This window comes from Scyliorhinus canicula, chromosome 6 (genome assembly GCF_902713615.1).
Source record: "Scyliorhinus canicula chromosome 6, sScyCan1.1, whole genome shotgun sequence".
In the NCBI taxonomy this organism is placed as follows: Eukaryota; Metazoa; Chordata; class Chondrichthyes; order Carcharhiniformes; family Scyliorhinidae; genus Scyliorhinus; species Scyliorhinus canicula.
The window spans coordinates 34,549,990-34,566,166 of NC_052151.1; the positions used below are offsets into that span (position 1 = coordinate 34,549,990).

Sequence of the window (16,177 nt, forward strand, 5' to 3'; positions counted from 1 at the left end):
GTAGTTAATTGTATTTTCGTTTTGTATTATGGCGTTTCATGCTGTGGGCTTTTACATGTTAATAAACAATCTTTTGTTTGAATGAGTACAAGACTGGACCTTTCCTCACTGGTTTGCATATCTTTCCTCACATTATTCCAAATGAAAAAAAACACTCTTAAGAACCAGCGTTCCACGTTACCCTTCTGGACCCAGGGATACCCTCGTGTCTAACATCAGCGGGGTTCTTAAAAATGTGGTGTAGGTACACCCATAGTGCTGTTAGGGATGGAGTTCTAGGATTTTGACCCAGTTACAGTGAAGGAACATCAATATATTTCCAAGTCAAGATGGTGAATGGCTAGGAGGGGAACTTTGCTCTCCTACCAAACGCTTGGCAGATAGTAATGGTGAATGGTTAGGAGGGGAACTTTGCCCTCCTACCAAACGCTTGGCAGACAGTAATGGAGAACCTATTAGCATACTGAGGCCAGTAAGCATATTAGACTGCTCCATTTTGATAGCACATTTCACTGCAAGATGGGGAATATTAAGTTGTACAAGGAAATCCTTAAACGCAGATACAGATTCAAAGATCACAATCATATCTACAAAACATTTCAAAACTTTGAACAGGTTAAGCAAGCTATTTCACACTACTACTATGTAGTAACTACACGAATGGTATTTTCCACTGACAGGATGCTGAGTGTTTATGAATTTCATTGTCAGTGCGAAGCCAGGTACGATTGCTAATCAAATAACTTTTTCCTCCGGTTGTTCATAATAGAATATAGACTCAACCAGCCCACGCTTGCAAAACCCAAAACTGAACAACTACTATTAGATGTGATTCCGCAATTGAGCAGCAATAGAATGTGCTATAGCTACACTAACAACCAATTTAAGATGATCAGTTGAGTTCGTAATGTGGCTCATTTACACTTGCTAGAAGCGATATCTATTCATAGCCAAAGCCCAGTTCTCTGCAATCATAAGGAATATGTTCAAGCCTCGTGGCCTTTTTGAATTACCCAGGAATTTGAGGAGCCTATCATCCCATTGTTGTTTTTCCATGGCAATGCCTCATCAAATCGGTCAAGTTGCCAACCAATCAGTGCCTTTTCCTCCTGTAGTATCGTGATTGCGATTGTTGAAATTTGGCATTCTTGCATTTGCCCTAATGACTGTTAGACGGAAAGCTTTGATGACATGTCTCTCTTTTTAGCAAGTTTTGTCAGTCTCATTGAACAGCTCCCCGCTGTTGATCCTTGTGAGTGCCGCACAGCTCAGGAAACCCCGTGCGCTGGCAATTAAATGTTTCAATATTTAAAAGCCTGACTCGACAGCTCCATGGGACATTCCTCCAAAAAACAATCTTGGCTAAACCAGTTGTAGGCAGGATCAAGATGGGTTCCCCAACCGGTGGTACTTTCTGGACTTCAATTCTGCTCCCACCCACGTACGACATTTAAAATTTTGCTAGGTATCTTTTAAACATTCTTCTAAACATCTGGGCCGGGATTCTCCCCTACCCGGCGGGGCAGGGGGTCCCGGCGTGTTGGAGTGGTGTGAACCACTCCGGCGTCGGGCCGCCCCAAAGGGAATTCTCCGCACCTTTCGGGACCAAGCCCTCACATTGAGGGGCTAGGCCCATGCCGGAGTGGTTCCCACTCCGCCGGCTGGCGTGAACGCCCTTTGGCGCCATGCCAGCCGGGGCCGAAAGGACTTCGCCGGCCGGAGTAAGTCCGCGCATGCGCCAGAGCGTCAGCGGCTGCTGACGTCATACCGGCGCATGCGCAGGGGAGGGGGTCTCTTCCACCTCCACCATGGTGAAGGCCATGGCGGAGGCAGAAGAAAAAGAGTGCCCCCACGGCACAGGCCCACCTGCCGATCAGTGGGCCCCGATCACGGGCCAGGCCACTGTGGGAGCACCCCCCAGGGCCAGATCGCCCCGCGTTCCCCCCCCCAGGACCCCGGAGCCCGCCCGCGCCGCCAATCCTGCTGGTCAGGTAGATGGTTTAATCCATGCCGGTGGGAGATGCCTGTCAGCTGCAGGACTTCGGACCATCGCGGGCCGGAGAATCGCCGCGGGGGGCCCGCCGATCGGCGCCCCCGCCGAATCTCGAGGGGCGGAGAATTCGGGACACGCCGGGGGCGGGATTGACGCCGGCCCTGGGCGAATTTCCGCCCCTGTTTCTCAGCATGCGGTTCAATGTCGTTCATCTATCTTTTAAAGTTCTCCTCATTGAAGTTTGTGTGGATATTAAAAACAACTTTTCCCTTCAGATAAATGAGGATGGAATGAAAGTATGCAAATATACTGTCGTCTCCCTCCATGTCCTTCCTTCTCGGAATTCCATGTTTGCAATTCTTCAATTAGGTGCTCTCCCTGATGCGACCATCAATTCACTTGAGACACGATAGGAAGTAAACTGTGGCTTTAATAGACTTACAACTGAGCCTGCCTGCGACCAGAAGAACTGAGCACAGACTCACAAGGCTGCAGCACTTTATTCTTCCTGTGGGAGGGGGCATGGGCGGAGCCATGGGCTATGCCAAGGGTGGAGCCCCATACAGGCTCCTCATCTCCCCCTGTGGGTAGAGCCGCGCAACAGCTCACAGACAGAGCCCACAAGGACACAATACTATACAGTGTGAATTACATGATGTACATTCACCACATTCACCCCCTGTAAAAAAAATCAAGTGCAGCAGGGGTGACGGGTCTACATGTTGAGCCGGTCCGGTGGCCGAGTCGTCCTTTGGGATCGGTGGAGCACTGGGGTTGCAGGCTCTTCGGATGGCTGAGTGGTGACAGGCGGTGTGGATCTGAGGGTGGACTCCAGGGGTGGTTCGTTCAGAGCTTCGTTCCTGACCAGTGCGACGGGCGAAGGGGGGCGCAGGAAACCTGTAGTGTGGGGGTGCAGGGCGTGGGGGGTCAAGTGGGGTGTAGTATGAGGGGTACCTCGGCGGTGGTGGTGGTGGATCCTGCAAGTGGCAGGTCCCGGAGGGAAACAGTGTCCTGACGGCCGTCGGGGTGTTCTATAAAGGCGTAGTGTGGGTTTGAGTGTAGCAGTAGTACCCTTTCTACTAGTGGGTCCGTTTTATGCGTCCGGACGTGCTTCCGGAGGAGAACCGGGCCCGGTTTCCTCAACCAAGATGGGAGCGAAGCTCCCGTGGTAGTGCCCCTAGGGAAAACAAATAGTCGCTCGTGAGGGGTCTGGTTAGTGGCAGTGCACAGGAGGGACCTAATTGCATGGAGCGTGTCGGGGAGGACCTCCTGCCAGTGGGAGGTCGGAAGCTTCCTGGACCGGAGGGTCAGTAGGACGGTCTTCCAGACCGTCGCACTCTCCCTCTCCACCTGCCCGTTCCCCCTGGGGTTATAACTGGTAGTCCTGCTCGAGGCGATGCCCTTGTCGAGCAGGTACTGACGCAGCTCGTCGCTCATGAAGGCTGAACCCCTGTTGATGTGTACGTAGCTGGGGAAACCGAACAGGGTGAAGACACTGTGCAGGGCCCTGATGACTGTGTGGGAGGTCATATCGGGGCATGGGATAGCAAACGGAAAGCGGGAGAATTTGTCTATAACGTTGAGGAAGTACACATTTCGATTGGTCGAGGGGAGTGCCCCTTTGAAATCGATGCTCAGGCGTTCAAAGGGCCGGGAAGCCTTTACCAGGTGGGCCTTGTCTGGTCTATAGAAGTGCGGTTTGCACTCCGCGCAGATCGTGCAATCCCTGGTGATGGCTTTTACCTCCTTGGTGGAGAAAGGCAGATTTTGTGCTTTGATGTAGTGGGCGAGCCGGGGGAACCCCGGGTGGCAGAGGTCGTTGTGGATAGCCTTTAGTCGGTCGTCTTGCGCGCTGGCGCACGTGCCGCGGGACAGGGCATCTGGGGGCTCATTGAGCTACCCCGGCCGATATATGATGTCCTAATTATAGGCAGAGAGTTCGATCCTCCACCTCAAGATTTTATCATTTTTTATTTTGCCCCTTTGCGAGTTGTCGAACATGAAGGCAACCGATCTCTGGTCGGTGATGAGGGTAAACCTCCTACCTGCGAGGTAGTGCCTCCAGTGCTGTACGGCTTCCACAATGGCTTGGGCTTCTTTTTCGACTGAGGAGTGTCAAAGTTCTGAAGCAGAGAGGATTTGGGGGAAGAAAGCTACTGGTCTCCCTGCCTGGTTCAGAGTGGCGGCGAGAGCGACCTCTGAGGCATCGCTCTCCACCTGAAAGGGGACAGATTCATCCACCGCCCGCATGGCGGCTTTGGCGATGTCCTCCTTGATGCAGTTAAAGACCTGGCGGGCCTCTGCTGACAGTGGGAAGAGTGTGGTCTTAAATAGTGGCCGGGCTTTGTCCGCATACTGGGGGACCCACTGGGCGTAATAGGAGAAGAATCCCAGGCACCTCTTGAGGGCCCTGGGACAATGAGGGAGAGGGAGTTGTATCCGTTGACCTGAACGGACATCATCGATGTCCGTTCAGGTTCGCATACGGCGCATACAGTTGGGGCCCAGGACTCCGTTTTCCACAACATAGCCGAGGATGGCTAGTCTGGTAGTGCGGAAAACGCATTTCTCCTTATTGTAGGTGAGATTGAGTTTCTGGGTGGTTTGGAGAAATCGGTGGAGGTTGGCGTCGTGGTCCTGCTGGTCATGGCCGCAGATGGTGACGTTATCCAGGTACGGGAACGTGGCCCGCAGCCCGTACTGGTCCACCATTCGGTCCATCGCTCGTTGGAACACCGAAACCCCATTCGTGACGCCAAAGGGGACCCGGAGGAAATGGAAGAGGCGGCCATCTGCCTCGAACGCCGTGTAGTGGCGGTCCTCCGGGCGGATTGGGAGCTGGTGGTATGCAGACTTCAGATCCACCGTGGAGAATATGCGGTTCTGGGCGATCTGGTTGACCATGTCTGCAATTCTGGGGAGGGGGTACGCATCGAGGTGCGTGAACTGGTTAATGGTTTGGCTGTAATCAACCACCATCCGGAGCTTTTCCCCAGTCTTGACGACCACCACCTGAGCTCTCCAGGGGCTATTACTGGCTTCTATGACTCCCTCACGTAGGAGCCGCTGGACTTCGGCTCTAATGAATACCCTGTCCTGCAGGCTATACCGCCTGCTGCGAGTGGCTACTGGTTTACAGTTAGCCGTTAGGTTAGCGAAGAGTGGAGGGGGGTCGATTTTTAGAGTCGCTAAGCTGCATATAGTGAGAGGAGGTAGGGGTCCGCCGAAGCTGAGTGTGAGGCTTCTAAGATTACACTGAAAATCGAGTAAGAGTGGGGTGCAGAGGTCTGGGAGTACGTACAGCTGGAAATTAGAGTAGCTAGCGCCCTGCATCGTTAGGGTCGCAACGGTGCGCCCTTGTATTTGGACCGAGTGCGAACCCGAGGCGAGGGAGATAGTTTGCCGTGCAGGGAAGATAGGGAGCGAACAGCATCTTCCCAGGTCTGGATGCATGAAGCTCTCAGTGCTCCCGGAGTCGAAGAGACACGGTGTCTTGTATCCGTTGACCTGAACGGACATCATCGAGCTCCTGAGGTGCTTCAGACGCGACTGGTCCAAAGTGACTGCGTTGAGTTGCGGGTAGTCGGTGGCTCGGTCAGCAGTGCTGGAGTGGCCCCATGATGACTGTCCATGGAGGTCGTAGTCGTCGAGGTGAACATTGGGTGATGGCCAAGATGGTGGCCCCCCGTTGATCGCACGTGGCGGGCGATGAAGAAGATGCTGTCCAAGATGGCCGCACCGTGGATCGCACGTGGCGGGTGGTGAGGAAGATGGCGCCCAAGATGGCGGCCCCCATGACTCACACATGGGCGGCAGCGTGGGGGAGGATTGCGAAGATGGCGGCCCCCATGAGTCGCACATGTCGGGCGGAGGCGGAGTCGGCAGACACGCTGCAACATTACGGGGTCTGCGGGCCTGCGAGTTGGGGGAGCGATTGCTCTGGACAGCGGGGGAGTTAGAGGATTTCGATTTCGACAGGCATACTTTAGCATAATGTCTTTTTCGACCGCAGCAGGTCGCGTTGCGGGCCGGGCAATGCTGCTGTGGGTGTTGGGGCTGACTGCAAAAATGGCACGCTGGCGCTCCATAGTGGGTGGGTGGCTGCGCGGCGCAGGCCTGGGGCAGTCGCTGGTTGGGGGTCCACGATGGGGTCGTGTGGTCTGCGGGGAATGAGTTAAGACTTTGAAACGTGACTTCCATTGAGGTTGCTAGCGCTACCGTGTCCTCCAAGTTCTGGGCCCCTTTTTCAAGGCGCTGGCGCACATAATTAGACCGGACCCCTGCAACGTACACATCACGGACAGCGAGTTCCATATGCTGGGAGGCAGTTACAGCCTGAAAGTTACATTCCTGTGCAAGGGCTTTTAAATCGCGCAGGTAGTCCTCTAGCGACTCTGCAGTGCGCTGGCGGCGGGTAGCGAAAATATGCCACGCGTAGACTTCGTTTACTGGCCGCACGTATAATCGGTCGAGCATAGCGAAGGCCTCGGTGTACGAGTCGGTACTGTTGAGTTGTGTAGAGATGCGATGGCTCACCCGTGCGTGCAGTAGACTGAGTTTCTGCTCATCTATAGTAGCGGAGGTAGTCGACGCAGCCAGGTAGGCCTTGAAACACCGAAGCCAGTGTAGGAAGATCTCCTTCGCTTCTGCAGCCTGCGGGTCGAGTTCTAGTCGATCAGGTTTGAGGGCTGATTCCATAGTGGTTCTCTTAAGTCTATTAAATTGATGCGACCATCAATTCACTCGAGACACGATAGGAAGTAAACTGTGGCTTTAATAGACTTACAACTAAGCCTGCCTGCGACCAGAAGAACTGAGGGCAGACTCACAAGGCTGCAGCACTTTATACTTCCGGTAGTGGGAGTGGCCATGGGCAGAGCCCTGTACAAGCTCCTCATCTCCCCCTGTGGGTAGAGCCGCGCAATGGCTCACAGACAGAGCCCACAAGGACACAATACTATACAGTGTGAATTACATGATGTACATTCACCACACCCCCCTCTTCACACCACAGTACTGAAACAGCTCTTTAAGCCAAACGGTGATAATGGCAGATTGAAGTGAATGGAGAGAGAACCAATAGCAATATCAGCTAACATCCAACAAGTAATTCAATTCAAATCAAATTTTATCGTTCGTTTGGAAATACATTGAGGGTAATTGCTTGTTCATTAAAAGCAACATATAAATTAATAATTAGCAGTGAAAAGGAAAGCTTACATCATTAAAACTTGGAGAAAGTAAATTGAAACAATTAACAATGTAAAATCCTGTGTCACTGTCGTCCAGCACCATCTTGCAAATCATCTGTTGAAATGGTAATGGAAGAACGGGGATTCGATGACTTCAGTTGATTAAAAACACAGAGATGGAGACTCCTGGTAATTTTGGAAGGTAATATGAAATGAAAATGAAAATCGCTTATTGTCACAAGTAGGCTTCTATGAAGTTACTGTGAAAATCCCCTAGTCGCCACATTCCGGCGCCTGTCCGGGGAGGCTGGTACGGGAATCGAACCGTGCTTCTGGCCTGCTTGGTCTGCTTTAAAAGCCAGCGATTTAGCCGAGTGAGCTAAATCAGCCCCTTATACAGCCCCTAATACATCAGAATGACTGCAATGCCTTTGATTAGGTGTCTGGATTCTTATCCAACTTTATATTAAAAGCTGTCTCGGAAGCTGCTCTGATAATTCAGTTGACTGAAGAATTGCTCAGTGTACAAATATGGTGAACAGGAAAGGAACGCTCCAGGCTCGACCTAATATCCAGTGGCAAGTTAGCTGATTTCATCCGGGGTAATAGAAGGGGCAGTACTATGGTTTTAGTACTTCTAGGCTAGTGGGACGTTCAGTCAGTATTCACACGACTCTTGCCAGTAATCGTGCAGATATGTGGACATCTGGTGCGGTCAGATTCAGATTAACTGTCTGTGATGCTTCTATCCCCCATCACTCAATGGGATTTTAATCCCCTCTTACCTGATATGAGCAGGCTGTCTGAGAGGTTAAAGTCTTATGAGCCAATTGACAAGTACTTCTTTCCCAGTGCCCATAGCCATTTTAACTGCATGCATTTCACAGTCAATCAAGGCTCCCGTTACAGGCAAGTGGGAACCTCAATGTCATATAAACTGGGGTTCTTTAATGGACTAAGCACCAAAAGAGATCATAATCGAAAAGCACGGGTGTCACGTCTCTTACCCAACCTGCTAGATGGCACCTCATCTGATTGATTCCAGAGCATTGGAGGGAGAGAAAAATTATTCTCTCCAATATTTAGCAGCTTTCAATATGCCTGTTTGAAACAATAGTGTTGGAACTTGCACCAAACCCCTTAAGAGTGTGTAAAGCTGGCCTGGGGACCTCTGTGGTGCTGTTTAGCACTGGCCCACTCAAATGTGGGCCAGGCGTAACAGTGCTTTGGGGGTTCCTCAGTTCATTGGGGGCCCCATGTAATTGGGCTCTGGGCACCCTGGCAGTGTCGCCTGCTTGGCACTGCTGGGCTGGCAGGGGCGATGCTGGGCTGGCAGTGTCAGGGTGCCCATGTGGCAGGTTGCCCATGTTGGGGTTTGGGCCAGGGGATGCCCTGCCCTTATGAGGTGAAGGGGGCTCGAGGACCCTCTAACAAGTGAGTCGGGGCATTGGGAAGGGTCCGGAGGCCGCGGTGGGGGGTTGAGAGGTTCGGTCGGCATTTGAAAATGGTTCCCAATCTCTTCCTCAGAAGAGCAAAGCTCATCGGTGCAAGAAAAAACGTAAGTAAAGGTTTTTTTTCCCTCTAAACTTTGTTATTCATCCTTGTTCCAAATTTTACTTGTTTGCCTAATCAAAGTTCGTGTGTTTTCCGCTGTTGTGCTCCCTTAGAACCTGCTCATGCTGTGCCACCGGCTTTTCATATCACTTCCATCGACATTTCCCGGAATATGTCCAGCCAGAGTTGGGAATCCTAGGTTTATAGTAAAGGAAAAAAGTCTGTTTGCATTCCAGGATGATCAGATTTGGATAGACCTTTCAACAAGATTAGTAAATTGCTGGCTGTTAATAGCCTGATCAAGTTTATTTGAATTATCAAAAAACCTTTGTGGCACCCACGTCAAAAAAAGGGTGGCACGGTAGCACAGTGGTTAGCACTGTTGCTTCACAGCACCAGGGTCCCAGGTTCGATTCCCGCTTGGGTCGCTGTCTATGTGGAGTCTGCACGTTCTCCCTGTGTCTGCGTGGGTTTCCTTTGGGTGCTCCGGTTTTCTCCCACAAGTCCCGAAAGACGTGCTGTTAGGTAATTTGGACATTCTGAATTCTCCCTCCGTGTATGTGGTGACTAGGGGCTTTTCACAGTAACTTAATTGCAGTGTTATAATGTAAGTCTACTTGTGGCAATAATAAAGATTATTATTATAATATATTTAAATATCCCAATCACTGCTGGCACCAGTTGTTGAAGCATGAATACAAGGCACAAATGGGCAGAAGTTGCACTGTGCCTGATCTGCCTGAGAATCCCTGGCGCTGAGTTGCAGGTCTATAACCTATTGCTCGGCAACCATGACAAAATGAAAAAGTGGCCCTCTATCGCAGTCCTTCGATTAAGTTTATAGCAGAATCGTTACAGTTGGAGTCCATTTGGCCCATCATGTCTGCGCTGGCTCTCTGAGGGAGCATTATGACTTGGTGCCATTCCCCCATCTGGTAATTAAAAGAAAATCATTGCACCTTTGCACGCTGTTTCTATGCAAATAATCACCAGATGCCTGCTCGAGTGCCTCGATCGAACCTGCCTCCACCCCGCTTGCGGGTCCCGACCACACTTGCTTATCTTGCAAGTCACTTTAAATCCTCGCCCTCTCGCTCCGGATCTTTTTTTTCTCCCTTGTCGACTCTGTCCAGCAACTCGCAGATTTCAAAAACATGACACCACAGCCTCACTGGCCTGAAAATGACTTTTTGTTTTAGCTTAGTGACATATGTAGGCTTACATTAACACTGCAATGAAGTTACTGTGAAAAGCCCCTCCTTGTACCCATCAGGACAATGGATCCCAATCAGAGTACTTTGGGTGGGTGCAGTCAAGGCCCACCCTGTCCTCCACTTTAATGCCAATGGTTTGGGAGATGGTTCGAAGGATCTGACCTAACCCCAGTTGTTGTTGTTGATGATGGCGGTTAAATTTTAAAATCAGCTCCACAAGCCCGCACGCCCCTCCCTCACTTCCGGCTGCGGGATGGGAGTTTCCGGTGAGGTTTCCCTGGCAACCGGGCCTGGGCCGCATGCCAGCCCTGGTGCTCTGTCCTCTGTCGGCCTTGTTTCCTCCCTTCCCCGGGCCCCTATGTCTGGTACCTGCGGCCTCGGGAGCCGGTATTTCTGCACCGCCAGTCGGGGCCTGGAGCAACTGCTGCGGGAGGAGGTTCGCCGCAAGTTGTCCGCCTCCGAGGTGAGTTAAAAATGGTCCCCTGTCCCCCTCGGGCAGGGAGCAGCCGGCGTCAGGGTCACCGTCTGTCGGAGCCGGGGAGGCCAGCGGCCTCTTCCAGCGCTTACTCTGTTAAGGATTCAGATCAATAAAGTTTGGGGTCTTTTATGTTAAAGTAACCCAAACGTGTTGAGTGATCGGTCTGCGTGTGTGTGTTGAGTCTGTGTGGCAGTTTGTACGTGGGCTCATCTATATGTTGTGATGTGGAGATGCTGGCATTGGACTGGGGTGAGCACAGTAAGAAGTCTTGTAACACTGGGTTAAAGTCCAATAGGTTTTTTTGGAATCACTAGCTTTCTGAACGCAACTCCTTCATCACTCACCTGATGATGGAGCTGCGCTCTGAAAACTCCTGATTTCAAATAAACCTGTTGGACTTTAACCTGGTGCTGTGAGACTTCTTACTGTGCCCATCTGTATCTTGATCATGTCTCTGTCTGTCTGTGTGCAAGTTAACGGTGCACACACTTGGATAATATCTGACGTTACTTAACCCTCGGACAGAAGTTAGCCAAATCCGTGGGTAATGAAAACCATTCTCGGAACCAACGTAGCCCCAATTGTTTGTGTTTGCCAAGTTATTCACCCCTTCCTTTTGATTGAAAACATTTCATAGATGTGCTATCAGTAAAATCAGTTTCAAAATATTTAAGCTATTTACAGATCCTGGTTTTGTAGAAGCCTTTCAACGGAGTTCTTTTTTAAAAAATCACACGTTACCATGGGAGTCGGCAAACGCATCCGATAAGAACTTGTATTTGTGTATAACAGTAAAATTCAGGAAATTGCACATTTAATGTCGTAAAACTGATTTGCTGAAACCCTCATCTATACCTTTTGTTACCTCCAAACTCTAGTATTCCAAGGCACTTGGGTTGATCTCCCACTTTGTCCCTGCCAGCTTGAGGTCATCCAAAATTCCCCATGTCTTAACTTGCAGCACTTTATCACCCCTGTGCTTGATGACCTAAGGTGCCTGTCAGTCAAGCGACATCTTGATTTTAAAATTATCCTTGTTGTCAAATCCCTACAAGGCCTTCCAGCTCATATATTTGTAATCTTCTCCTGCCCCATAACCTTCTTATGTACCTACACTTCCCTAATATTGTCCATTTCCAGTCGTGATTGCACCATCATTGGTGGCCATGCCTTCAGTTGCCTCGGCACCAAACTCTGGAATTCCCTCACTATATCTCTACCTCTCTCCTCCTTTTTAAGACGCTCCTTAAAAACTGCCCTTTGGCCAAGCGACCTATCCTAATATCTCCTTCTGTGTCTTGTTATATATTTGTTGCATGCTTTGTTTTCTAATGTTCCTGTGAAGAACCTTGGAATGGTTCATTACATCATTACGTTAAAAGTGCTTTTTAAATATACAGTGTCGTTTTCGTGGTAAAACTTTCCAAAGTGATATCAAAGTTTCGAATGATTATAAGTGGAAGATGGGAAGAAGTGCATTGGAAGAGTCATGTTGAGAGGTAACAACGATGAGGGTTTCAGCAGCAGATAAGCAGAGGCATAAAGAACAATGTAACAGTGCTGGAATTTGGCAGTATTGATTATGGAATGGTAGTGATGTAGTGGTATTGTCACTGGGCTAGAGGCCCAGCATAATGGGGACCCAGATTCAAATCCCACCATGGCAGATGGTAAAATTTGAATTCCATAGAAGTCTGGAATTAAAAGCCTAATGATTGTCAAAAAACCCATCTGGTTCACATTTAGGAAAGGAATTCTGCCATCTTTACCTGGTCTGACCTACATTGACTCCATACCCACGCTCTCCAGGGTAAATAGGGATGGGCAATACATTTTTAAAAATAAATTTTAGCCAATACTTTATTTCCAATTAAGGGGTAATTTAGTGTGGCCAATCCACCCACCCTGCACATCTTTGGATTGTGGGGGTGAGACCCATGCAAACACAGCAAGAATGTGCAAACTCCACATGGACAGTGACCTGGGGCCTGGATCGAATTCGGGTCCTCAGTGCTGTGAGGCAGCAGTGCTAACCACTGCGCCACCATGCCGCCCCAGGATGGGCAATAGCGTCTACGTCCAATGAATGAATGAATTTTAAAAAGGATATGTGCTCTGAAGTCCATCTTGGGGCTTATATCTTGGGCTCACCAAGGTTGTGATGCATCTTGTTCAGCTTCGGACTGACATAGGAGGGATGGAGCCTGTGGCTACGGAATAGTTTGGGAGAGGGACTGAAGACAATGGCTCCGTATTTCATGTATTTAGTTGGAGGAAATCTTTGCTTAACCAGTAGCAGATCCCAAGTGAGAACCACCTTCAGTCAGAAGAGCAGAGTGGATGATCCAGCTCTGCCTCCACCTGAGGCTCCTTGCATCAGAGATGTCAGCTTCCAACCAATTCAATTCATTCCATTTGATATCAAATGGTTGAAGGCACTGGATACAGCAAAGCCTATGATGTCTCCTGGGCTCTATGAAGACGTACTCCAGAACTAGCTACATCGCCAGACGACTGTTGGACAGCTCGAACACTGGCATCTACCTGACAATTGTGAATAACTGTTCACAAAAAAGTAATTTACTGCCCATCAGTCTACTTTCAATTACCAGCAAAGTAATGGAAGATGTCATTGATGGTGTTGGCAAATAATGTTTCCTGAGCAACAACCAGGGGGTGTGATGGAATACTCTCCACTTGCCTGGAGGAGTGCAGTGCCATCAACACTTGAAGCTCAATATAGCACGGAGGCTCTGTGGTTCGCACTATTGCCTCAGTGCCATGGACCCGGGTTTGATTGCAACCTTGAGCGACTTTGTACGTTCTCCCTGTGTCTGCGGGGGTTTCCTCCCATAATCCAAAGATGTGTGGGTTAGGTGTAGACCACCCTAAATTTCCCGTTATTGGCCAAAGGTTAAGTGGGGTTGCAGGGATAGGGTGAGAGAGTGGGCCTAGATGGGGTTCTCTTTCATCGAATCATAGAATTTGCAGTGCAGAAGGAAGCCATTTTGCCCATCGAGTCTGCACTGGCTCTTTGAAAGAGCACCCTACTTAAGCCAACGCCTCCACCCTATCCCCATAACCCAGTCTCCCACATACTATCGACTCCCAGCAAAATTGTCACTGACAGGAATTGAGTGGCAAGGTTGATCAGTGATAATTAGAGTTCTTTTTGCCCTCAGTCTGGTCTCAGTAAATACACCAAGTCGGATTGTAGATAAATACTTTAGTTTATTTGCTCGTCTTGCAAGCTGACTCACTCTGCCAGAGTTTTGTCGAGTCCCCAGAGTGAGTGAGGCACAGAACAAAAGACTTTGTCTCATATACATTGGTATAAAACAATGAGGTTACACACACACCAAATAAGGTAACTTGGCAATTGACGGGTTTCTATAGATTCCCTTACATTCCTTAACCTAGCCATATAAGGTAATCTTAGCAATTACTGGTCCCAATAGGCTGCCCTCACATTCCTTTTGCCTGAGGGCCCTGTGATCACCCATCCCCCTCACCATGATACTCCTGACTTAGCCTGACTACCCACAATGCTTCAGTGCCATCCCCTTTTGTTCATTTCCTCACTAGTGTGTATAATAAATCTATTGAAGGGGGTGAATTTTAACACCCAAAAGCTGTTGGGTGGGGGTTAGGTGGGATATGAAAACGTTGAAGTGAACCAGCCTCCACATTCCCACTTCCATCTTAATGGAAACAATATTCAGGAATGGGCAACCAACGCACTTTCCAAGACAAGTAGGTTATTTTTTAATATAAATTTTAAGTACCCTATTCATTTTGTCCAATTCAGGGGCAATTTAGCGTGTTCAATCCACCTATCTTGCACATCTTTGGGTTGTGGGGGTGAAACCCAAGCAGACATATGGAGAATGTGCAAACTCCACACGGACAGTGACCCAGAGCTGGGATCGAACCTGGGACCTCGGCGCCGTGAGACTGCAATGCTACCACTGCGCCACCATGCTGCCCTCCAAGTTGGTTATTTAAATATGAGAAAGAAACTGTGCCTTTCCACTTGCAGGACCCATCTTGTTTATTTGATCTACCAACACTCCACAAATTTCTGTTTCCCAACGCTGGCCTCTGTTTTGAATGTTTGATATGTATAAATATATTTTTCCTGCAACATCTATCATTGGCTTTAATCTTAACAAGATACAGATATAGTGAAGCTGCTGTATGCTGACCATTGCCCTCCTTTGTGTTCCTGTAGGTGGAGCAGGTAGCAGGGAAAGTGTTCTTTACAGCTGATGCAGATTTGAAAAAGCTGAAGAGCCTGAAATGTGCAGAGCGATTATTTTTACTTGTGAAAAAGCTTCCCCCAATCCAGATGCCAAGACATAAAGGTGCTATAGATTGCCTTCATGACTTTAAATTCTTAATGTTTTATATTACTGCCACAAAGCTGCTGTTAAATAAAGTAAGTTTATTCAGCTTTCTCCGAGTCGGCAGTATAACCGATAATGGTATCTACTTGACAGTGTGGAATATTACCCAGGTATGCCCTACTAACAAAGAAATTGAGCAGTAATAGGGCAAAGCTTCCTCCTCAAAATTGAAGTGATGGATGGAGTTAGCAATATTGCCAATAAGTGATAACTATTCACCAATAATGACACTGATTCTCAATTTCAGACCTTATCGCACAGCTTTGGTCCAGAATGGACAGGAGAAGTGATAATCATTGCCCGCAAAGTCAATACTTGATTAAGGTTTAGATTGAGGACCCTAAAATCTGTCTACAAAGGAAGATAAGACCATAAGACCATAAGACCATAAGACATAGGAGTGGAAGTAAGGCCATTCGGCCCATCGAGTCCATTGGAGGAGATGATTGGAGGCCTATCACCATCGCTCCAGAACATTGTCATCTCCCAGGGCCTAGTAACTTAATTGAAGCCTACCTGTGACAATAAGTGATTATTATTAATAATACAAATATCTCCGGCTGCTTTATGAATTATTCTTTCCGTCATTGGCCAGTCAATCGGAGGATTTACTAACATTGATCAGTGCCATTTGTAATAATCTTTACTGTCACAAGTCGGCTTACATTAACACTGCAATGAAGTTACTGTGGAAAGCCCCTAGAAATCAGATTCCACGCCTGTACACAGGGAGAATTCAGAATGTCCAAATTACTTAACAGCACGTCTTTCGGGACTTGTGGGAGGAAACTGGAGCACCCAGTGGAAATCCATGCAGACATGGGGAGAATCCATGCAGACTCCGCACAGCCAGGCCGATTCCCAAGCCAGGAATCAAACCTAATTTCTCCAATATTGAAACAACTTATTCTGGCCTATAGCAGGGCTAGGCTGACAAGTAAGATTTAAGCCGCACTAGTGCCAGATAACGATCATTCTTGCCCTTCAGAGTAGACCACCTTTTTAAGATTAATGCACCGGAGAGGATAGACAATGCCCTGGAAAATGTTCTGGCTGCTCCTGGGGAATTTCTCTGCCTCACAGGTAAGGTTTGCACAGCAGTTGCCCAGAAGTGTAAACTTCCTTTGGTCAATTGCCCTGCACTGAGAGCCACCCTGAAAATGTGTTTCAAAACACAAACGTTTGATGGTCCCAACAGGATTACACCGGGGAGGGGGAGGGGGGGAGGGGGGGGGGGGGGGGGGGGGGGGGGGGGGGGTGGTCTGCATATTTTCTCATTCAAGGGGCTGATGAGCAAATTTCAAAAAAAGTAAGTTTGAACACAACAATAAACAGAATTT

At 49.0% G+C, this 16,177-nt stretch overlaps 1 protein-coding gene across 2 annotated transcripts in view; it reads left to right on the top strand.

Annotated features, from left to right (window-relative positions):
- Positions 1 to 10,209: 10,209 nt before the first annotated feature.
- The window catches only part of thumpd2 (THUMP domain containing 2), a 45,748-nt gene continuing 39,780 nt past the window's right edge, over positions 10,210 to 16,177 (top strand). The window contains exons 1-2 of one of the 2 annotated variants that reach the window (XM_038799141.1): positions 10,210 to 10,416; positions 14,663 to 14,795. In XM_038799141.1, coding sequence (XP_038655069.1) covers positions 10,312 to 10,416; positions 14,663 to 14,795 — 238 coding nt within the window. In that variant the 5' untranslated portion in view covers positions 10,210 to 10,311. The remainder of the gene's footprint in view (positions 10,417 to 14,662; positions 14,796 to 16,177) is intronic. The other variant, XM_038799142.1, reaches the window with a different exon arrangement.